The sequence below is a fragment of the Taudactylus pleione genome, unplaced genomic scaffold (genome assembly GCF_031769625.1).
Source record: "Taudactylus pleione unplaced genomic scaffold, aTauple2 ptg000547l, whole genome shotgun sequence".
In the NCBI taxonomy this organism is placed as follows: domain Eukaryota; kingdom Metazoa; phylum Chordata; class Amphibia; order Anura; family Myobatrachidae; genus Taudactylus; species Taudactylus pleione.
This window is the reverse complement of record NW_028284949.1, coordinates 2,410,183-2,435,450: the sequence shown is the minus strand read 5'-3', so window position 1 is coordinate 2,435,450 and position 25,268 is coordinate 2,410,183. Positions and strand designations below refer to the sequence as shown.

The following is a 25,268-nucleotide window of genomic DNA, read 5'->3' as shown; positions in this document are numbered from 1 at the left end:
TGCAGCTTTTGAGCCATGTAGCAACCTTGAGGGTTGGATTCTTGGCTAGCTGCAGCTAATGAGCCGTGAGTAGATGCGGCCTTTGGGCCATGTAGCAGCCTTCAGGGCTGGAATGTCTTGGCTGGTAGCTGCCTGTGGGCCGTGAGCAAGATGCAGCCCTTGGGCTGTCTGGCAGCCTTGAGGGCTGGTATGTCTTGGCTGGTAGCGGCCTGTGAGCCGTGAGCAAGATGCAGCCTTTGGGCTGTGTGGCAGCCTTGAGGGCTGGTATGTCTTGGCTGGTAGCGGCTTGTGGGCAGTGAGCAAGATGCAGCCTTGAGGGCTGGTAGGCACTGGTGTTGGTGCGCCGGATTGCGCACTTTGGACGCTGAAATGCGGCCAATGTCGCCGGGTTGACACAGGGGTTGGTGCACTGGGTTGTGCACTTTGGATACTACGGTGCGACCAGTGCCGCCAAGTTGACACAAGCCGCTGAACGCTGGGTTGCGCACTCAGGACAGCGAGTGCACCCAATGCCACCGGGATGACACAAACGGCTGAGAACAGGGATGCACGCCGTACTGCCTAGATGACACAAGCGGCAAACAGCAGATGTTATGCATACTGTGCCGCCTAGATGGTACAGAAATGAGGCAAACAGGAGAACTGGAACTCGCCTGAAACAAACAGGAGACTGATCACAACCGGAAACACATGAAAATGCTATCACCGGCATCGGAGCAGTGTTCACACAGGGAGGAAATAGAGACAGGAACCAATCAAGGTCAATCCCAGCATGACGGACAGGAGGTAGGAGGAGTTTGTGAACATTCGTCTGACGTTCACCTCGTCCTGAGGATGCAGTTCGGCAGCTTGTGACAGTCTCTGGATATTCAGGGCACTTACTTACATGTACGTATAGTGTCCTCTCATCAGCGATATCTACGGTTTGCTATACTACAGCAACACTTCCAATTTCAGGCTCTGCCCGTTGGACTATCCACAGCTCCACGGGTATTTGCCAAAATTATGGTAAATACCCGCACTTTAGTAAATATACCCCTAATAGTGGCAAAATGATTGATGAGTGCTACACAGTAGTAAAGGACAATGAATGAGATGTAACAAGGAAAGTGAGCAGTGGATATTCTTTATACTTTGAAAGGCACCTTACTTTCTATTGTGGAACTTTAACAGATTTCAGGCTAGTATGCATGGAGCCATAACAATCTCTGCCCATACAATTTGGCACCTATAACCACAGCTTCTGCAGCTGATTCTTTGGTGTCTCCCTTCCATCAGCTATTCCTGCAGCTGGTACTCTGGTGCCTCATTTCTGTGAGCCATTACTGCTGCTGGTACTGTGGTGCCTCATTTCCGTGAGCCATTCTTGCCGCTGGTACTCTGGGGCCCCGCTTCTGCAGCTGATTCTTTGGTGCCTCTCTTCCATCAGCTATTCCTGCAGCTGGTACTCTGGTGCCTCATTTATGTGAGCCATTCCTATCGCTGGTACTCTGGTGCCTCATTTCCGTGAGCCATTCCTTCAGCTGGTACTCTGGTGCTTTCTATTATCACTGTCTTGGTTTTTGTAATTGTGCTATTGGCTTTCTTGTACCATGTTGTCTTATTGCTATACAGTGTCTTTACCTGTAGGACTGTTGCCACCTAGGGGTATGTTTACTAATGTGCGGGTTTTTAGAAGTGGAGGTGTTGCCCATAGCAACCGATCAGATTTTATAAAGATCTTCTAAACATTTTATTTTCTAAAAGGTGCTAGATACATAAGTAGTCTTTGATTGGTTGCTATAGGCAACACATCCACTTCTAAAAACCCCACATTTTAGTAAATATACCCCTGGTTAGAGTAGAACATAATGTTAATGTTGTTTAGGCCCTTACAAATATACCTCCAGTAGCCACCTAGTGAGCACTCTGTATATTTGCTAAATATAAGGAGGTAGAGGGTAAAAAAATTTAAATTAATCCTAAAATATAATACTTTTCCTACACTATTGTGATGTAACACCCTTATATCAGGGGCGTATCTATAATGGGTGCGGGGAACACGGGCCCCTGGGTCCAGGGGGGCACCGCACACCCTGCACCCATAGTATTACTTACCTCTCCGGAGTTCCACGTTGGCACGGGGGTCAGGCGCTGTTAAAGCGACTGGGAAATGGCCACAGAGGCCATTTTCCTGTCGTTTGCGCAAGCGCAGTACAGGGAAAATGGCCGCGGCCATTTTCCCGGTGACCTGCGCATACTCTACAGACTCTGGGCGCACTCTAGTGCCCAGAGTCTATAACTCTGGCGCTGGCTCAGTGCGCTGCCGGGCGCCGGACAGAGAGGAGGGGGCCCGTGTCGGAGACTGCACATGGCCCCCTCCTCTCTAGAAACGCCCCTGGCTTATATTGTCTGCTTGCAATGCCCTCATCCCCAGGAGGTATCCCAAGGCATTTACTAGCTGCCCCTTAATATTATCCTGCCTTGTTTTGTGGTTGCACGCGGCGCCACTTTCAGCGCCCCAGTTCTTTGCCCTCCATGACCGTTTTTCAAATTTGATAACTATATTATAAATGACTTTTCTACATGTATTAAGCCAATGTTATTCAATTACGGTGTGGGGTGACACCATAAAGGGTGTTTGCCATCAACTGTTAAATACTCTTTTGTGAGTCATAATTTTTTCTTTCGTGTTATCGGAGAGTTAACATTAGAAGACACCAAAACAACAGGATCGCTTTTGAAGAAGTGGGAGTGAAGACGTTCCAATTGTATTATTGTATGATAAATTGATATATAGGGATCTGTAGAATCCTGTTAGCATCAAAATACGCTTATATATATATATATTTATATATATATAGTTACTTTATTAGTTGGTTTGGTGGACACTGTTAAGCTGGTATTGGCGGCAATTGTATTATTACCACTTAGGAAGATATTAACTCTGTGAATAAGGAAGTGCGGGCCTTCTGAGCCCCTGGCCTAGACAGTTTTACCGGCAAATTGTATAAAATCTTTATAAATAACAACCACTATATTTTAGTTATATCAATGAATCCATAATCAGACCCTCTACTATCCCTCTTCCAACAATGCCAATACTATACCCCTCCTGTCAGAGCCTCAACTGGTGGCATCATATCACCCTATCAAGATACTCAATATATATTTTATAATGTTGGCTAAGATTATGGCTGTGCAGCTTCGACGATCTTTCTTTTACTGTTAAGAGGACACCAGCAGGGCTTTCTAGGAGGGGGTCGTAATTTTGTCAAGTGGACCTGGGCAGCTGTTGCAGCCACTGTGGCTTCTACTCAAGCTCCTTCTACTGACAATATGTTGCTCAACCTTGATGCCAATAAGGCATTTGGTACCATAATATGGTCTCACCAAAATTAAACACTGTCCCGTAGGATGTTTGGACCCTCCATCAGAAATTAAGGTGACCACTTCTGTGGAAGATATTCTGCTCTATTTGGCTAATGCTGCCCAGTCATCTTGCACTAACCTGCTATATTTGGTGACTATGGCTCTATATCCAGCCCCCCCATGCCTACTGATAAATCTGTAGTATTATATTTGAATCTGGGAGTCACACGTCCATTGTGGAGAAGATTGTCTCCATTCTGGTTTGAGAAAACATTTATCCAATATCTTGGGGCTCAAATACCTAAGAAGTGCTATTAAAGGACAAAGGTGGTTATGAGCTTCCCAAAGAAAGAGGCGTAGAGGGAGAAGAGGAGGAGACAGGACAGATCCTTAGAGAAAACCAAAAGCAAATGGAAAGGAGATGAGGTGGAGGCAGGAGTAGAGACATAGAAGTAGTGGTTGGAAAAGCAGGAGAGAACCACAAGAGTGAAATGGAGGCCAGTGGAGTGGAAAATTAAAAGGAGGCGGTCAAAGGTGTTGAATAGACAGATCTGTATAGAGAAGTGACCCTAATTTTGCAGAGAGCAGGATATTGATGACTAAGGCCAGTTTCCGTGAGTGGTGGGGAAGAATTCCAGATTGGAGTGGGTCAATGAGGGAGTTGGTGGAAAGAAAGGAGGTAAGTCTGTACTAGGCAACACACTAAAGTTATAGAGGGAGGAGGGTGGTAAGGGATGGTTTCTTGATACATGCTCAAGGATACCAGGGCATGTCTGAAGGAGGAGAGAAAGGTACCCGAAAAGATGAATAGGCTGGGCAATGTGGGAGCAGACGTTAGGAGGAGGTGGGAGATGACTGGATTGTGAGGTCACATGGCGGGAGAAGTGCCAGGTGGAAAGGACACACTGTTGGCTGAATGTTGGTGGGGAGAGGAGAACAAAGGTAGAGGACACTGTAGATGGAATACAAACTCAAATGCAGTGAAATATGAGAGGTGGGGGCGGGGGAATTGAAGGTGATGAAGAGGCAGCATGGGCTGGAAGATTGGGAGATAAGAGATTTAAAGAAGGACAGCTTAGAAAGAGAAAAAGCAGAACTGAAGGATGAACAGAAGGATGAGAGCATGATTTGAAGTGGAGGAAATCAGCGTGAGAGAGATGATACACTCCTTTGTAGCAACATAAGACATATATAAGGAAGAATCACTCCAGGAGAAGGGAATTGGGAGCATGCAAATTAATTACACTATGGGCAGACTATACTACTTATTGCATGCCCCAGGAGAGGCAGATTAATTGCCAACATGCTCATGGCTGTCACAGCATTTGTAGAACTGGGGCCCATTTGAACATGTAGTTCCACAAACCTACCGTATAGGTTATAGAAGAGAAAAAAAACACACACACCAAATTTTGGAATGCTTTAATTAAATACCGAAATCCCTCGTTTCCCCTTCATTTATCAGATAAATCCCTGGGCAAGTTTCTTTTCCACCCTAAATTTAACCAATAGAAAAAATAAATGGTCGTTAAGGAGTGGCGGAAGGTGCTTATTACAGAGCGACAATGCAAATGAACAGGTGTCTGCAAGCGAATATTTAATAATGCAATGCTATATTGATTAAGAAGAAATATTACATGACTTACTGATACAATAAATACTTTATTTCTTTTCATATACAGTTGCTCAACGCATGGAGGGAGGTCAGCAATCCCAAAGGTGGAGAGCAGTGGGCAGTGCTGGCAGGCAACTATTATCAGACGTGATATTTTAGGAATGGGATTGAAATGCTGCCGGTTCAAATCCCGACAGCGGATGCCCGACACAAGGAGGTCCCGATTGGGGCAGGTAAGTAGCCTAACCCTCCCCTGCCCCCAACCCTCCCTTAGTGGTGCCTAACCCTAATCTCCTCCCATGGGTGCCTAAACCTGACCCCCCCCCCCCCGCTCCCGCACTCTAAACCTAACCCTCCCGGGGGGTGCCTAACCCTAACTTCCCCCCAGTGGTGCCTAACCCTCCCTCCTAGGGGTGCCTAACCCTAATCTCCCCACCCCCCCAAACCTAAGCCTAACCCCGCTAGAGTCCCTAATTCTAACCCCGCCTAACGATAAAGGCGCCCCGGACTTACCTTCATTCGGGCTGGCGTCCTCAGCGTTCCGGGGTTGGGATTAACATAGGCGTCAGTGTTTCGACGCTTATGTTAACTCCCTTGCCTGGATTCTGCTGTCGGGATTGAGACCGGCGGCCGCATCATAACTACATCCCAATATTTTTTGTTTAAACAATTATTACTGTTGTTTTTAATGTATGTTTGTTACTAAAAGTCCATGTTGTATTAAAAAAAAAACTGCTTGTGTTACACTATACATATTACGGTAATTTTAATTAATGAGCTGACATAAACTGTACTAATATAGTCAATCTATATGGATGAAAAGTGTCCGATAGACAATAGTCTAGGTACAGTGACAGACAGGGAAAAGTTTAAAAAACCTCCTAAAGAGTAAAAAAAATTACACAATTGGAGAAGTTTCCCAAAGCACTGAATAGCCTTCTAGGTAGCATTTATCAAGTACATTCTTTAAAATGATAGGTAGAGTCTGATTCGTTGCTATAGGTAACTTAACCACTGCTCAGAAGGCATGAGACATCTCCTCCTTAGTGACAATTACAGCAACCCTCCGCCATTTTATTTAAATTGAGTTTGCTAATTGAATGAAATTACGAGGCAATAAATAGCTAGGAAAGTTCAAACAGTAATTATAAGCAAGTATATTTTAGGTCGTAAGGGCACACCCTATGCTCTCACCCAAATACACGCGCAATCTACAACCCTGATCCAATGACACTGATATTCAAGGTTGTTTTTTTTTTAAGTTTTATTTCCCATTAATATTTATATTATTATTAGATTTTTTTTTAATATAGCATCACAATGGTTCCATAACACTGTGACGGCATATAACATTACATAAGAATATTAGACAGTTACAGACGAGTTATCAAAATTTACATATTAACATAATTACATCCCGTTTGTTATAGGAGACTACAGGAGCGAGGGCCCTGCTTGTAAGCACTTATATTATACAGGAGGGTGGCCAGACGTAAGGAGGGAGAAGGGAACAAAACTAGGGGGTGCTTAGGTCAGAGTGTGAAGGAGGGGTGGTAGGTAATAATGAAAACATGAGTTTTGAGGAGACGTTTAAGAGCTGTGAGGCTGGATTAGGGAAATATGGTTTATTTTGACTAGGTATGCAAGATGCGTCATACGCATACACAGCAACAGTAACACACCATTACATTGTACACCGTTATATTGTAGAAGCTATCATCCGAATGCGCCTGGCACAAGCATGACTCCATGGAATTCAGCTGCCAGGTCCAGCCGATATGGAAAGTTCATCATACGCATAACAGTGACCTCCAGTAGAAATACTGTAGTGTTATACTATACCGTATTATGTATGCGTCATACTACATCACACATTAGCAGACTCATTGAGTTCCATGTCACGCCCCAGCAGAGCACCGTAAGAAGCGGATGTCTTTGTTATTATAATTTTATCCTCGTGTTACAATGTGGATGAGTGTTCCCTGTGCACTACATCAGGAATAAGATCCCTTTTGGATTTGGGTGTAAATGCTCCTATAAATTCAGCGTGTGTATTATTTCCTATTTAGACCTATTTCTGGAATAACAAGATTCAACGGGCCCATTCAGCACTGGCTGGGTTTGCCTTAGTCATGGGGATTCCTCCATTTTGTTGTAGTCCAGATGACCCTAGGGGACTCCCTCACACTGCTGTAGGCAGGTATCACATATTGTGGGTCTCCCTGTAGCAGTATGACCAGCCCAGTTTGGCCTATTGGTGCTAGTTTGTGTTTTTGCAAGGGGAAGCTCGTGCTCTTTGTCCCCTTTGCATGGTGCTGGTGATTAGGAGGGGAGAGGCCAACTGCCTCTGTGTATTTTAGCAATAGCATTTTGTGAATGAATAGCTTTCACAATGTAAAAAGGAATCTGTAATCTCAAACTGTCCTGTCTTCTAGAAGCACCATATCAGGAACCTGTCTGACCCCAGACCAAGCACTGGGCCAAGGAGTGGTTGGCACCGGGCCTAGCAGTGCTTGGCACCTGGCCTAGCAGTGGTTGCCAAATATTGTAACTACCGCTGGTCCCTGTCTCTGTATGACTCCCTAACTGGACTCTCCTAGTACAAATATTAACACATGAATAGAACGATGCATTGAAAACATGACACTTTGGGTGTGAAGTTCATATAAATATCCTACAGATCAAAGCAACGAGATTGGAGACATGTGGCAGGTGTAAAGTAAAGACCGTTTACGTAAAGTCCAGACCATTAACAACATGGCTAACTAGTTCTGAGCGACTTTTAAAACATTTCCCGCATTCAGAGCATGAATATTTTCTGTCCCCTGTGTGACTCTTCTGGTGCACCGCGAGGTCGGAGTTCTCCCTAAAGCGCTTCCCGCACTCGGAGCAGGAGAAAGGCCTCTCTCGTTCGTGAATCATCAGATGTCTACTAATACTGGATTTCACAGTAAAACATTTCCCGCATGTGGGGCAAGAGTACGGTTTGTCTCCCGTGTGAGTTTTCCGATGTCGGGCGAGATTTTTTTTACTGACAAAATATTTCCCACACTCGGTACAGGAAAATGGCTTCTCTCCAGCGTGCCATTGTTGATGTGCGACAAGTTCTGCGTTGCACCCAAAACATTTCTCACACTCAGAGCAGGGCCAAGATTTATCATCAACATGATTGTTTTTTTCTTTCCTTTGGTGATGAACAGAGCTGAACCGGGTATTAAAACATGGCTCACCATTGGTAGATGATCCTGATTCCTCTTCAGTATAACTCGATGTACACTGTGTTTGATCTGTGGGTGTATATATGTCATTGTCTGTGAGGTTTCCTCCACCACATGAGACTGATTCCTCCTTAATATGATTAGATATATACTGTGTATGATATGTGGGTGTATAATTGTCAGTGACTGTGAGCTTTCCTCCACCACATGAGACTGATTCTTCCTTAATATGAGTAGATGTATACTTTGTATGATCTGTGGGTATATAATTGTCAGTGACTGTGAGCTTTCCTCCACCACATGAGACTGATTCCTCGTTAATATGAGTAGATGTATACTGTGTATGATCTGTGGGTGTATAATTGTCAGTGACTGTGAGGCTTCCTCCACCACATGAGACTGATTCCTCCTTAATATGATTAGATGTATACTGTGTATGATCTGTGGGTGTATAATTGTCAGTGACTGTGAAGTTTTCTCCACCACATGAGACTGATTCCTCCTTAATATGAGTAGATGTATACTGTGTATGATATGTGGGTGTATAAATTTCAGTGACTGTTAGGTTTCCTCCACCACATGAGACTGATTCCTCCTTAATATGAGTAGATGTATACTGTGTATGATATGTGGGTGTATAATTATCAGTGACTGTTAGGTTTCCTCCACCACATGAGACTGATTCCTCTTTAATATGATTAGATGTATACTGTGTATGATATGTGGGTGTATAATTGTCAGTGACTGTGAGCTTTCCTCCACCACATGAGACTGATTCCTCCTTAATATGAGTAGATGCATACGGTGTATGATCTGGGGGTGTATAAATGTCAGTGTCTGTGAGGTTTCCTCTATTACATGAGACTGATTCCTGCTTAATATGAGTAGATGTATATTGTGCATGATATCTAGGTGTATAAATATCAGTGTGTGTGAGGTTTCCTCCATCAACATCAGACGATACTGATTCCTCCTTAATAGGAGTAGATGTATACTGTGTATGATCTGTGGGTGTATAAATGTCAGTGTGTGTGAGGTCTCCTCCATCACATGAGACTGGTTCCTCCTTAGTATGAGTAGATGTATACTGTGTATGATCTGTGGCTGTATACATGTCAGTGTGTGTGAGGTCTCCTCCATCACATGAGGCTGATTCCTCCTTGGTATGAGTAGATGTATACTGTGTATGATCTGTGGGTGTATAATTGTCAGTGTCTGTGAGGTTTCCTCTATTACATAAGTCTGATTCCTCTTTATTATGAATAGAAGTGAATAGTGTATGATCTGTCGGTGTATAAGGGTCAGTCATTTGGTGAGTTCCTTCTTCAAATGGAATCATTTCTTCCTTAATATGAGTAGATGGATCTTTATGTAGTTCTGTTGGAACAAAATGTATGGAGTTAGGTGTCTAAAATGTCATTTTATCCTCACTATTAATTCTGCCATATAACAGGCTCAATTGGACTATCCCGATGTATAAGATTAGGGATTCCGCTTAATGGAGCATACACACGGTCAGATTTGTCAGACTTGTCAGATGAACGACTGAACGATTTTACCAAAGTTTTGAACGATTTGAACGATTTTTGACTGCATTAAAATGAATGGAATCGTCCAAGTCTGACTGCAAACCCATCAGATGTCAGATATCGTTATCTGACAAACGGGAACGCGCATCGTTGATCGTCCATCGTTCAGGTATGTCAGATATGAATGATTTTCCTTCAGATATGAACGACTGAACGATTTTTAAATCGTTATCGTTCATATCTGAAGGAAAAATCTGATCGTGTGTATGCACCATAAGACAGAAAAAATGCTCCCTCATAGCATTCTGTGTCCGTAGATACTTTCCACCAACACTTTAGCACAATCCCCTCTCAATGCTCCGCTCTTACCCGAGACCAGATGCCCTTCTTCAGTAGAAGAGTAATGCATATGTTTCATTAGGACACAAACTCCAGTGATGTCCCCAATTAGGCTGGGGGCCCCCTAGTCTGATACCATTGTAAATAGCAGCGATGATAAATTACGAGGAAAATGGAATATATGTGGCAGCAGGGGGAAGAGAACTATGTAGCAAGAGTGTGAAAGGTCACTAAATGCTGATCGAGTACCCCAAATGGTGTTGTTAGCTACCGGTCTGTAGACCATTGGGAGACACTGAAGTAGTACCATGGGTTACAGTGAGTGATGCAGGATCTTGGTCACATTAAGATTGGCAATTAAAGCTCCTCCTACTCTATACCCTAGTGGCTGTCAGTTTTGTCTAACAAAGCCCAAAAGACAGGTCAACATAACGAGAGGGACAAACAATAAGTGCAAAGGAAGGGCATCCAGTGTCCCCAAGTAGATATTTGGGTAATGAATTATCTAAACCATCCATTTGGGGACACTAGAGTAATAGGATGGAAATGTGACAAAGCTGTTCCTTACGAAGGGTAAGCTCAGAATCTGGCATCTCTGGGCACAACAATATATAAATTTGATAGGTAAGGACCGAATAATATGTGGCAGCCTAGCACAACTTCTAAGCAGAGGCACAGCGTGGCACCACCCAAGATGCATCCACCAATCTGGCAGAATGCTCCCTGGTCCATAAAGCACTAACAAAGTCCATAAGAACAAGGAGAGTCCTGTTTGTCCAGAGACTTATTTTGTTCCAAAAACAGGATCACAATGTCCTGGCACAGAAGATGAGGAAGAGAGACCATCAAGATAGGGACCCCAGCTATGAAACTCTACTGGCTCAGGAGATGGCCGACAGGAAGGCAATCTTCCAAGAAATTCACAGAATCTAAGGGTTCAAAGGGTTGGTGCTGCAGTGCAGTCAGCACTGAGTAGAGATCTCAAGTAGCTTTAGGAGTGATGTATGGAAGCGAACATGCAACACCCCCGTATAAGGTGGTCTGCACTTGAGGCAAAAGATGGTTTTCGTTCAAAGAAAACCAAATGGGCTGAGATCTAAACATTCAAGATGCTGAGTGTCAAACCTACATTCAGAATGTCCATTAGAAATACAGGTTAAGGAGTCTCCCATATCCATATATTCCGAAATACAGAATATTTTTAGCACGACTGAGATAGTAAAACCTTTGCTTTTTGATGGTTAAAAGTACACAAACTTTATTTAAGCACAAAATTATTAAAAATATTGTATAAAATGACCTTCAGGCTTTGTGTATAAGGTGTATATGAAACATAAATGAATTTCTTTTATGTACACAAATTTTGTTTGAGCAACAAAATCATTGAAAATATTGTATACAATGACCTGCAGGCTGTGTGTGTATAAGGTGTATATAACACATAAATGCATTCTGTGTTTAGAATGGGGTCCCTTCCCCAAGATATTTCATAATGGTATGCAAATATTCCAAAATATGGCATATTCCAATATCCAAAATATTCAAACCTGGTGGTAAATTTCATCCAAAACTGGTTTTTGAGCTTGGTCTATATGGTCAGTATATACCTTAGCCTTAAGGTTCAAGCCAGCCGAAGCAAGCTCTGGTGATGAAAGGTACCCCGACTTAAGAGATCAGGTGTTAGAGACAGGCGTCACACGCCCTTCTACCATATTGAGAACCTACATGTACCAAGACCATCTGGTGCTATCAGAATCACTCTAAGCTATCTTTTTTACTTTCTTGAGGACAAGCAGAAGCATTGTTGATGGAAAAAAAACACAAAGATCAAATGGAATGTCCATGGAACTAACAGGGCTGCTACCAGCAATGCTTGTAGATTCCCCATCCAGGAGCAGAAGCAATCCACCTTTGTGGTTTCACTGAAATGCCATCATGTCAACATTTGGTTGCCCCCTTCGGTCCACAAGCTGTTGAAATACCTCCAAATGGAGGGAGCATTCCATTGGGTGAAGGGTTTGTCTGCTGAAGAAGCCTGCTTCCCATTTTCTGACTCTGGTAATATACACCACTGCAATAACTCAAACTTTTTGGTCCTCCCAATGCATGATCTTGCTTTTCTCATTGCCCGGGCACCCTGGTTATTTGTGTAAGCCACAGCCGTAATTTTATTAATACTGTACCTTTCCCTTCAAGGTCTGATCTGGCATTGGTATATCAGAGCACTGAAAATAGTTCTGAGCTCTAGAACACTAATTAGCAGCTTTGACTCTGAAAATTAAAGACCCTGAAACTTGGAGCACAGATACACAGACCCTAGCAGTGAAGGCTGGAGTCCATTGTCAATATCTTCCAGTCCCAGATGGAGAATTGGTGACTGTTGCTATTGTCATTCTACAGCTACCAGCAGAGCAAGAGACTAGTCCCTCAGGAGTCTGAAGAGCTGACTGATCAAACTCTAGTGAGACTTGTTCCATTTTGAATTCAGCTCAAGCTGGAATACCTATTAATAGATCTGTGCAAATTATACTGCCTCAAGAGTTGAACTCTATCTTTTCTAGGAACTTAATAATTATTATTATTATGCTGTAATAATTATCTGATATTTTTGAAGCTGGCACATAGTTCCTGCAGCGCCGTACTGGGAATATAAAAATCAACAATGAAACTTGACATAAGTAATTCGTACAATAGTGAATTAAACCAGTTCGAGTCAACAAAAAATTCACCAGACCCTGTAGCAAAAGGATCACCCGATGTTCACAGGTGTCGAACATAAGGTCTAGGAACATCACTTGTTGGGAAGCAATTAGGTTGGACTACTGCACATTGAGAATCGACCTGTGAGCCTCCATGGTCTGACTAACAATACCACTCACCCAGGGGTAACCCATCATGCTCTTTGTCTGAGGTCTTGGGACCTGGTAGCCTAGCTGCCTAAGCCTGTCTAATTCACCTCAATCCTCCATTAGGGGCAAAAAAACTGACCATTCGCCTTACCGTAAGAATGTTACAAACAAAAATTAGGTCCCTTGGGTTTAAGGACACTGGTAGGAGAAAGGAAAAAACAGTTAATTCTTGTATTCATATAGAAACTTCAGATTCCACGCTGTTCCTGACAGCATACTCAAGGATCCCCTACTCCTAAATTCCCAGAAGGATCTTCATGATATAAGAAACACTCTTGAACAGACTATCCTGCTACCTCACACTCCTCCTGAAGGGGAGGGGGCAATAAGAATCAAACTCCTATCAAGTCTAAGAAGTCACAGGAACCTGCCACTTCTATGATCCAAAAGAGGAGGTGGTAAGCAGAACCCCTTAGAAGAAAGTGGACCGGTAGTGATCGTGCAATGCCCTACGATCCAGAAGGGTCATCAGATGCCCCTGAAATGGGAGAAAAAAGGGGTTAATTGTGGTCCCAGAGTCGTTCACCATAGGGAGGCAAAAGATGGTTTTATTTCAAAGAAAACCAAAGGGGCTGAAATCTGAGAATTTCTGCTCAGTATCTAAAACCTCTTTCCAATCTGTGTAATCTGTGCCATGGCCGTGCCCCACACTGACTCCACTGAGTACTTGCAGGCGAGTGCGGCACATCCTCCATGCTGTGTACCGGGCTAAGCCCTTGATGTGCTCCCCATAGAAAAAACTACACCCACAATACACATTACAACTACATTCCTGCAGATGAGAGGGAAAATGTTGTGTACACTCCAACACCGTGCACCTGTTAAAATCAGTGCAGTTCCTCTTTCCTGCCTGGGGTGTTGCTCTCTGCTCTGGTGATTATAGCACATAAACTGCTTAATGTCAGCAATTTTTGCTGAGTGTGCTAGAAGTACCAGAGCAGAGAGAGACACCCCTGGCAGGATAGAGTACCTGCATGGGTTTTAATAGGTGCAGGGTACTAGAATGAAGACTAAAAATGAGGTTCTGCTGCTGGTGGCTCCCTGAAAATGCACACTGTGCTTGTCCTGGTGGCCTTGCCAGACCAGTGATGTTATCTCCTCCCAAGCACAGTACATAGCAACCAGGAAGGCCCTCTTCAGCCACCACAATGCCTTGTGTAGGGCTGCCCTGTTAGGAGCCCTTACTGACACCCTGCACTCTACTCCATGCAAGAGAAGAGGGGAGCCACGTACCTTGTTTCTATACCTCCTATGCGCAGATCGGCACCTATAACTGGGCTGATGAGAGGATCCTAGTAACTATTACTTACGCTTCGGCTATTGCATACAGCTGATTAACAAAAAAATAACCACTACACCACACACACACAAACAAACCCCTTTTTCCTAACATCCTCACTTAAAAAAAAAAACAAATGAAGAACTAAACTACATGGAGTTTCAGTAACGCAGAAAAAACATATGTTTATTGCTTGTAAAAAAACATAAAACCAGGAATACACAACACAGTTCCCCCACTAAAAAAGTAAAATAAGATTATAACAACTTTACTTATATTGCACCCACATTAAATATATATATATATATATATATATATATATATATATATATATATATATATATATATAATGTGGCTATACCAGTGGTTCCCAAACTGTGCGCCGTGGCACCTCGGGACACTTGCAGGGGTGCCTCAGGTTGGTGGTCCAGCACCATATCGAATTCTTTATGGTCAATGTAATGTAAATATGTGCACAAACAGAAGCACAAACCTGTCCTCATCACATAACTGAACCTAAAGATGACAGGGAAATATAATTTACTTCACTACATTTATTTCTGAATTTCTCAATTACAAACTTTTGGCTTAGGGGTGCCGTGAAAACAATAGTGATGCACTAGGGCGCCGTGATTCAAAAAAGTTTGGGAACCACTGGGCTATACAATATAAAAACACTCACACTGCATACATGTAACAATGTCTTGATACACATAGGGGCTGGTGCAGAATGAGGGCTGTGTCAGGTTGCATGATTCCACACTGTGCATGCTCTACTAGCAAAAAAGTTCTATGCAGACTCGTCTTGAACGAATCTTACACCGTTCTTCCGTTAGGATATGTTCACATATATCTTAGTGTTCATTCTAGCACCCTGCACCTGTCACAGCCAATGCAGTTCCTCTTTCCTGCCTGGGGTGTCGCTCTCTGCTCTGGTGCTTCTAGCACACTCTGGTCTGTATCAGCTGAGTCTGCTAGAAGAGAGCAGAGAGTGACACCCCAGGCAGAACAGAGGAATTGCACTGGTTGTGACTGGTGCAGGGTGCTAGAATGAACACTATATAATCTTTTGTGTACCTGATACAGGCAGGTGCAACTACATACTAATAGTGAGGATTGTCGCAAAATATTAGCATGTGTCTACCCAAGCACAGAAGACAAATGTGTTGAATTTAGCATATATGCAGATATACTTTTCTTTTGTTTAATCTTCGCCCACTTTGCTACAAACTCTGCTTCAGCCCCACAGTAATGACGTCCTATATACACAGACAGGATTGTGATAAACCTCTCTTACCCAGTGATGTGAGAGGCCGATGATTCTCCATCATCACGTCCTTGTACAGACCCCTGTGTCCTTCTATATACTCCCACTCCTCCATGGAGAAACAGACAGCGACGTCCTCACACCTTATAGGAACCTGACACACACAATGATACCGTCATCACCCAGACACATCCCCTGGTGTTACTGTATAATGTCCCATTCCCAGCAGTCACCTCTCCAGTCATCACCCAGACACATCCCCTGGTGTTACTGCATAATGTCCCATTCCCAGCAGTCACCTCTCCAGTCATCACCGAGACACATCCCCTGGTGTTACTGTATAATGTCCCATTCCCAGCAGTCACCGCTCCAGTCATCACCCAGACACATCCCCTGGTGTTACTGTATAATGTCCCATTCCCAGCAGTCACCGCTCCAGTCATCACCCAGACACATCCCCTGGTGTTACTGTATAATGTCCCATTCCCAGCAGTCACCGCTCCAGTCATCACCCAGACACATCCCCTGGTGTTACTGTATAATGTCCCATTCCCAGCAGTCACCGCTCCAGTCATCACCCAGACACATCCCCTGGTGTTACTGTATAATGTCCCATTCCCAGCAGTCACCTCTCCAGTCAGCAGCTGAATGATCTTGTTGGAGAGTTCCAGGATCTTCTGGTCATTGTGTCTCAAGTATCAGTGAGTGAGGTGGAGTCACCGTGATGGGACTCTGGGTCCTGCTTAATCCTCCTGACACACGGGGGCAGCTGCTGTGTGTCTCACATTCGCTGGATGTCTTCTTTACTAATGTGTATTCCTCTGAAAAATATTATAATGTCCATTTACAAACTGGACTGGTCTTCCCATACTCGAGCTTAAAGCACCTTTGCTAGGTAGATTAGTGATGTCACTGTGACACTCCCAGACTCCCTCACCTCCCCAGTCAGGTCCTGTGTTAGTAATAGAGATAAGAGTGATGTCACTGTGACACTCCCAGACTCCCTCACCTCCCCAGTCAGGTCCCTGTGTTAGTACTAGAGATAAGAGTGATGTCACTGTGACACTCCCAGACTCCCTCACCTCCCCAGTCAGGTCCCTGTGTTAGTAATAGAGATAAGAGTGATGTCACTGTGACACTCCCAGACTCCCTCACCTCCCCAGTCAGGTCCCTGTGTTAGCACTAGAGATAAGAGTGATGTCACTGTGACACTCCCAGACTCCCTCACCTCCCCAGTCAGGTCCCTGTGTTAGTAATAGAGATAAGAGTGATGTCACTGTGACACTCCCAGACTCCCTCACCTCCCCAGTCAGGTCCCTGTGTTAGTAATAGAGATAAGAGAGATGTCACTGTGACACTCCCAGACTCCCTCACCTCCCCAGTCAGGTCCCTGTGTTAGTAATAGAGATAAGAGTGATGTCACTGTGACACTCCCAGACTCCCTCACCTCCCCAGTCAGGTCCCTGTGTTAGTAATAGAGATAAGAGAGATGTCACTGTGACACTCCCAGACTCCCTCACCTCCCCAGTCATGTCCCTGTGTTAGTAATAGAGATAATAGTGATGTCACTGTGACACTCCCAGACTCCCTCACCTCCCCAGTCAGGTCCTGTGTTAGTAATAGAGATAATAGTGATGTCACTGTGACACTCCCATGCTCCCTCACCTCCCCAGTCAGGTCCCTGTGTTAGTAATAGAGATAAGAGTGATGTCACTGTGACACTTCCAGACTCCCTCACCTCCCCAGTCAGGTCCCTGTGTTAGTAATAGAGATAAGAGTGATGTCACTGTGACGCACCCCAGACTCCCTCACCTCCCCAGTCAGGTCCCTGTGTTAGTAATAGAGATAATAGTGATGTCACTGTGACACTCCCAGACTCCCTCACCTCCCCAGTCAGGTCCTGTGTTAGTAATAGAGATAATAGTGATGTCACTGTGACACTCCCAGGCTCCCTCACCTCCCCAGTCAGGTCCCTGTGTTAGTAATAGAGATAAGAGTGATGTCACTGTGACACTTCCAGACTCCCTCACCTCCCCAGTCAGGTCCCTGTGTTAGTAATAGAGTTAAGAGTGATGTCACTGTGACGCACCCCAGACTCCCTCACCTCATCTTTTATTTCTTATGCCAAAAATATATGAGAATAAACATACAGGTAAACCAAATTAAATGAACCTATTAATTGTGAATATGTTGTTACCCCTGTACAGCTGAGTCCTAATGCACCTAGAGATTTTTAGCCATATGGCACAAAATGCTTGGCGCGACTTATATGCTCCGCCACAGGTAACACAGGTTACTTTTCAATAAATATTACTTCTTAGTCACATAGTAGCCACATATAAAACCGCTCACAGTGTACCAGTGACGTTTTCGTTGCAGAGGAATTGATATAACATACATATAAAGTCAAACATAAAGAAACGTGGCGGGAGGAACCTTTTTACACAGATATGTTACTAAGCAAGCCCCAGTGGTCAGTGTACACTTGCAATGTAGTTTTGTCGCATTAGTAGTGCAAATAAGACACACATTTTAAGAAAATAGACTCTTGGTGTGGCTAAGTCGCAAGATCAAGACATGCTAAGTGGGAATATTTGGCATGATTACAACAAAGGTGTATGAGGACACATCTGTAAATGTAAATATTATTTAAAAACAGGCATAATAATAATACCCCATATCAGTGTGTGCTGCAAATATCGTGAGATCCCCGCGTGCAGCCTGGAGCCGGCAGCAGGGACAGCGCTGTCCATGCTGTGCGTATAGGCTAGCGCCAGAAGAAAGTGTAGAATTAATTCCTGCGCTACGCACTGTTGGATTCTCAAATTGAAAACTCTACATAAGGTTTGCTGTCTGTTAAATTGAACAGGAGGCTTTAATTAAAATAAATATGATGCTTTAATACAATGTAATCCACAGATAAACACTAATACTTGCAATCAATTGTGCATAAATAAAATAAAATCAAACATATAAAAAATGTCAATCATATAAATGCAAAGATCATATAACTCTAACTTTGATGCATTGCTAAGAGAGTGTGACTTGATACTGTATCACTGAGATTTCTACAGCACAACGTTCTAATGTTCCACTCCTACACCAATGTGGCTACAAATGTAGCAATTTGTTTCCAATGGTGAGGCAGCTCAATTGCACTGCTTGGATTGCAATCACTACTGGCGTCCCAGTGTGGAATGCAGTCACGCTGGAAAATATGTAGGTGGGTAAAGACAACTGGAGTATCTCACCCCTGGAAATCTGTGATCACACTGATGTCCGTCTGGACGCTGTGATTTCGCGGCTGGATGGAGCAGACTGCCGTGCAGCCGGAGACTGACGCTGCTAATGGAGCGGTAGCTGTGTGTCAGCTGGCGGTAAGCTTCGGGGATGAATCGGCATCTATCACCTTGCAGAAATCCTCCAAAGTAGCGTGCGGCAGGTGGTAATGTGCTGTGAAACAATCTCAGGTGCCTGGGTGATGACGTCAACGCGTTTCGTCCCGTGGAAACAGTCTTGAGAAAGTCCCGGTTTCCAGCAGCATCAGTCTCCGGCTGCACGGCAGTCGGCTCCATCCAGCCGCGGAATCACAACGTCCAGACGGACATCAGTGTGATCACAGATTTCCAGGGGTGAGATACTCCAGTTGTCTTTACCCACCTACATATTTTCCAGCGTGACTGCATTCCACACTGGAACGCCAGTAGTGATTGCAATCCAAGCAGTGCAATTGAGCTGCCTCACCATTGGAAACAAATTGCTACATTTGTAGCCACATTGGTGTAGGAGTGGAACATTAGAACGTTGTGCTGTAGAAACCTCAGTGATACAGTATCAAGTCACACTCTCTTAGCAATGCATCAAAGTTAGAGAGTTATATGATCTTTGCATTTATATGATTGACATTTTTTATATGTTTGATTTTATTTTATTTATGCACAATTGATTGCAAGTATTAGTGTTTATCTGTGGATTACATTGTATTAAAGCATCATTTATTTTAATTAAAGCCTCCTGTTCAATTTAACAGACAGCAAATCTTATGTAGAGTTTTCAATTTGAGAATCCAACAGTGCATAGCGCAGGAATTAATTCTACACTTTCTTCTGTTTTTGTGGAGACTTTTGTCTCTAGGTTTCTGACCAAACCTGTATTACTTGCAGCTGGCACTGCTTACAATCAAACAATTTTTGTATTGAGCGCCGGGATATTTGCAGCTTTGACTGCAAATAGTTTTTGTTCATAGGTTACCGCCAGGCTGTAGCTGTCGATAACGACAGCTACAGCCGGACGAACGGTCATGCAGTATGACCGTTCGTACATGGCCCTGCCGCTTGGCGCTGCTATCTTGTAGATAGCAGCGCCGATAATGACAGGGCGCATAGCGCCCCTGTCATTTACCGCCCAGACCCCCGATCATACATCGGGAAGAAGCAGTATTAGCGCACTTAACGTGCACTGATACCGCTTCTGGGCTTCATACATCTACCCCAGTGTGTGCTGGGAGCTGTGTTATTCCCCCTCATATATCACTGTACAGTCCCATCTCCTTATATAATAATAATACCACATATCAGTGTGTTCTGGGAGCTGTGTTATCCCTCATCATATATCACTGTGTACAGTCCTCTCTCCCCTATATAATAATAATACCACATATCAGTGTGTTCTGGGAGCTGTGTTATTCCTCCTCATATATCACTGTGTACAGTCCTCTCTCCCCTATATAATAATAATACCACATATCAGTGTGTTCTGGGAGCTGTGTTATTCCTCCTCATATATCACTGTACAGTCCCCTCTCCCTATATAATAATAATACCACATATCAGTGTGTCCTGGGAGCTGTGTTATTCCCCCTCATATCACTGTACAGTCCCCTCTCCCTATATAATAATAACACCACATATCAGTGTGTTCTGGGAGCTGTGTTATCCCCCATCATATATCACTGTGTACAGTCCTCTCTCCCCTATATAATAATAGTACGTATCAGTGTGTGCTGGGAGCTGTGTTATTCTCCCTCATATATCACTGTACAGTCCCCTCTCCCCTATATAATAATAATAATACCACATATCAGTGTGTGCTGGGAGCTGTATTATCCCTCCTCATATATCACTGTACAGTCCCCTCTCCCCTATATAATAATAATAATACCACATATCAGTGTGTGCTGGGAACTGTGTTATTCTCCCTCATATATCACTGTACAGTCCCCTCTCCCCTATATAATACCACATATCAGTGTGTGCTGGGAGCTGTATTATCCCTCCTCATATATCACTGTACAGTCCCCTCTCCCCTATATTATAATAATAATAATAATAATAATAATAATAATACCACATATCAGTGTGTGCAGGGAACTGTGTTATTCCTCCTCATATATCACTGTACCGTCCCCTCTCCCCTATATAATAATAATATCATATATCACTAGAGAGTCCTCTCTTACTGAATAAATAACATTACAGAAGGTACCTTAGCGCTGCCTGTTCACGTTTTATCACTATGGCACCGGAAGCATCTGTGGGGACACGCCCCCTCCGCGGCGACATCGGTCCTAGGCGGGGAGAGATGAGGTGAGACCTCCGTCGTGTCTTGGAGACTATAAGAAAATGGCCGCCGCTGATCTGCATCGAGGCCAGAATAGTTATATAAAGGCAACTATTGTACTACTGTACTGATTAAACCATCACGGGGAGTTAGATGGAGGATATAGTGCTTACACGAAAACCATTTTATTTCCCTACGAATCAATTTTTCAGTGTTTATCCAACGGGCTCAATAGATAATCACTAAACGGGCTACGAAAACATGGCCGACGCTTTATTTAAAAAAAAAAAAAAAATACCTATAACTTGTAATAAGTCTGAATAAATCAGGTTTGAGTTATTTTCATCTACTGCTTCCTTTGGTAAATGCCCTCACAGATTGCCCTTTATATAGAATACAATAATGACATTCTGTACACTATTCATTAAACTGGATAAACATTTGTTCTACTAGAAAATGTCCTCTGCTTTCCAGCAGCCACACAGATATGTCCTGCACATGAGAGGCGTAACTACTACTAGGGATGATACATACTGGCCAAACTATTTACAAAACGGCAGCTTTTCAAACTTGCTGTTTGTTTGCGTTTCTGGACATGGGGTTTAAAAGGGCAATAATAAATGCAAAACCATGTGTGTTTTGCATGTATTATTGCCGTTTTAAATCCTGCAGCCAGAACATCCCAACTTGTGGTTTAATTTCTTAGTAAATATACTGCCTAGTCTTAATACAGCACTAGATTTAGCCTGTATACAGGCTATTCCCTTTATCATTCCTCACAACATTGACAGCAATAGACCCCATCAGAGAAACTATTCGCCTGATCTCGACAGTGAAAGCTTCACCATGCAAGGCATGGCCTTCTGCAACGCTAAATACCCATAAGCCATATAGGGAGGTATTCAATTGTTGGCCCCGGCAGTTGCCCCACCTTCACGCTTGACGCAGCTTTTCAATTGTTGCTCCTGTCGGGCGTGAACAGCTGCTGGTGCCGGCATTTCTTCTCGCAGCCCTGTGGCTGGCGAGCTGAAATGCGCGAAAGTGACAATTTTGGGCACTCAAACTGCACTTTTTGCGATCGCTTCCCAGCACTTTGTGCGCCCCGGGTGCAGTCGGCGTGATAATCAGAATCAATTGAATATCGCTCCGCGACCTGACGGGAGATCGGGCACTATAAAACAATTGAATACCACCCATAGAGTCCATTATCGACATTAGGCCTGATTCAGTGATAGACGGTAATGTGATCGCAGTTGCGATTTCGCAAATGGTTCCAAAGCTATATTGCGCAACGTCGGGGAAACATTGGGGGAAGTAACCCTGAGCCCCAGGAAAGTAGCAAACAATATCAGATAACAGTAGAGAAGGCTTAGGGTCTATTTATAAGGGGAGAAAAGGAGGAAAAACGCAAAAGGCAGAGAAAATCCCTGTACATACAGCTTCTCAGTATGTACTAAAGGGATTTTCTCTGCCTGCAGCCTGCCAACGCTAAGTGCAACCTACAATATCGCACTGCACCTGGGGCACTTAGCGCTGCCATAGACATCTATGGCAGCGCTAAGTGTCCCAGGTATTACTAAGGCGAGATGTCACTTACCGTCGGGTGTCTTCTCCAGCACTGATACCGCCTCCTGTAGCTGCCAGTTTCTGCTTCTCCTCACTGGAGAAACAGAACTTGAGCTGTGTCAGGTTGGCCGTTTGTTAATAAAGTTTGTTGAAAAAAAAACATGAAGTGGTTGCGTACACAGGCGTTTAAACGCTCACATCGGATGCAGAGGCGCTTTAAGAGAGGAGGGGGCCCGTGCGTAGGGTCCGATCGGGCCCCTCCTCTCCGGCGGTTCAGTAGACTCTGGCATTGTGTCAGAGTCTACCGCGCATGCGCCGGTCCTCGGGAACATGGCGCCTGCTCCACATTCCCGGGACATTCTACTGCGCATGCGCGAATCACCTGGAAAATGCACACCTTTCACCCATTATAGATACGCCCCTGATTGGAGGCCATAGGGCTGGTGCAAGTTTCGATGTGCGACCGATGGTTGCATCTAAAGACGCACCAAACGGGATTGCAGCATCTTAAGGTGCTCAGTGTGGGAGCAGACTTATACTAGCATTAGCATAAAGTTGTTGACGCAACTACGGCACACAAAGCTATCACGATCGCAGCATTGTGTGACTCAGAACCAGCCCCATGGTCTCTATTTGAAAATAAATAATCAGTACTAATCCTGGATATCTGAGCAATTGGTAAATATTCTAGGCATCCCTCTCTCCACAACCGGCCCGACAATAAATCAATAGATCCCATATTTAATAATGAATCCTCTTTCTCATCGAACCGGACCGACGGTATTAAATTAACAGTGATTTTGGGTTAATAAATAAGCCAAAAATTCTAAAAACTGTGCCTCGCCATGCTCGCTCCTGCACCTTCGCTCCTGTGAATAGTGGCATGTGGAGCATTTTGCCATTTTAATTAGTCCAAATTATTATTATTATTTTTTTAATTCACCGTCTATAGGCCTAATTCTGAGTTGTACGCTATTGTGCGCGTGCGTCACAGCTGCAGTGCGCATTGAATTGCGATTACGGTTGCAGTGAGGACTCATTCGCAAGTGATTGTCAAGAAGCGAACGCTTTGTGGGAGGTAACAGGGAATGACGGATGAAACGGAGGCTTGTCCATACCATTTTAGGGGCATGTTTCCGGCTGTGTCTGCGATCCAGTACGCAGATAACATGTCTCAGGTGCGGCGGGCATTCGTCCGGTGCTGTGCATGTGTACACAGTTGCAGACAGCTGTGATGGCTCCAGTGGGCACCTCAGTACAAGTCCCAGTGGCTGTGCCGTTAGCATACTTTAAAAGAAGGTACAAAGAAACCTTTAAAATGTGGAACATGCCGCACCGCCCTAGTTATGGCTCTGAGTCCAACAACAGTCTTATGGCCGAACGTCATCTACCCGACGTTGGATTCTCGCGAGACTTGGTTCTATATAAAGCACCGGGACTCTGCGCCATTTTGTCACTAAGGACGCAAGCTGCGCACAGCTCTGCAAAGTCGTCTGCCAGTGTCTGTATAAAAAAAAAAGACTCCATTTTCTATGCTGTTACCCATTGGCTATGCTGTTAATGTTAAGTGACTGTAGGGGGATGAGTCAGCACGCTGATGTATGCTGCGCTACTTTGCTAATAATTACAGTGGCTGCAGTAGCCTGTGTCCACTGTCCAGACTCTGTTGGCTGTGCTGTTAAGTGGCTGTTCTCTGCTGATGTATGCTCAGCTGCTGATTATATAGTACTGACAATCTGCTCCAGTGTAAAACAAAAGTTTATTATTTAAGTATAAAAAAATTAAAAAAATTTTTATATCATTTATTTTTGTGCTGTATCCCACTGTGTAGTGTACTGTTACTACTGTATAGTGTATACAAGCACCGTGACTTCTTGGGCAGTTGCCCTTTGTGTGTATAAGCACCGTGACTTCTTGGGCAGTAGCCCTCTGTGTGTATAAGTAAGCACCGTGACTTCTTGGGCAGTAGCCCTCTGTGTGTATAAGCACCGTGACTCCTTGGGCAGTAGCCCTCTGTGTGTATAAGCACCGTGACTAATTGGGCAGTAGCCCTCTGTGTGTATAAGCACCATGACTCCTTGGGCAGTAGCCCTCTGTGTGTATAAGCACCGTGACTCCTTGGGCAGTAGCCCTCTGTGTGTATAAGCACCGTGACTCCTTGGGCAGCAGACCTCTGTGTGTATAAGCACCGTGACTCCTTGGGCAGTAGCCCTCTGTGTGTATAAGCACCGTGACTCCTTGGGCAGTAGCCCTCTGTGTGTATAAGCACCGTGACTCCTTGGGCAGTAGACCTCTGTGTGTATAAGCACCGTGACTCCTTGGGCAGTAGCCCTCTGTGTGTATAAGTAAGCACCGTGACTTCATGGGCAGTAGCCCTCTGTGTGTATAAGCACCGTGACTCCTTGGGCAGTAGACCTCTGTGTGTATAAGCACCGTGACTCCTTGGGCAGTAGCCCTCTGTGTGTATAAGCACCGTGACTCCTTGGGCAGTAGCCCTCTGTGTGTATAAGCACCGTGACTCCTTGGGCAGTAGCCCTCTGTGTGTATAAGCACCGTGACTTCTTGGGCAGTAACCCTCTGTGTGTATAAGTAAGCACCGTGACTCCTTGGGCAGTAGCCCTCTGTGTGTATAAGCA

At 44.3% G+C, this 25,268-nt stretch overlaps 1 protein-coding gene across 1 annotated transcript; it reads right to left on the bottom strand.

Moving 5' to 3' along the window:
- Nucleotides 1-6,049: 6,049 nt before the first annotated feature.
- Nucleotides 6,050-21,073, bottom strand: LOC148500761 (uncharacterized). The gene is made up of 4 exons (XM_088451356.1): nucleotides 20,992-21,073; nucleotides 16,137-16,328; nucleotides 15,538-15,661; nucleotides 6,050-9,561 (listed from the first exon to the last, which is right to left on the bottom strand). The coding sequence occupies exons 3-4, from the start codon at nucleotides 15,620-15,622 to the stop codon at nucleotides 7,697-7,699; spliced, it is 1,950 nt and encodes a 649-aa protein (XP_088307482.1). The 5' UTR covers nucleotides 15,623-15,661; nucleotides 16,137-16,328; nucleotides 20,992-21,073; the 3' UTR covers nucleotides 6,050-7,696.
- Nucleotides 21,074-25,268: the final 4,195 nt, after the last annotated feature.

Bases quoted from the DNA above. Each gene is read 5' to 3' on its own strand.
- LOC148500761 (XM_088451356.1), bottom strand. From the start codon at position 15,622: ATGGAGGAGTGGGAGTATATAGAAGGACACAGGGGTCTGTACAAGGAC. The intron at 9,562-15,537 runs GTAAGAGAGGTT...TTGTTCCAACAG, and splicing joins TCGGCCTCTCACATCACTGG to AACTACATAAAGATCCATCT.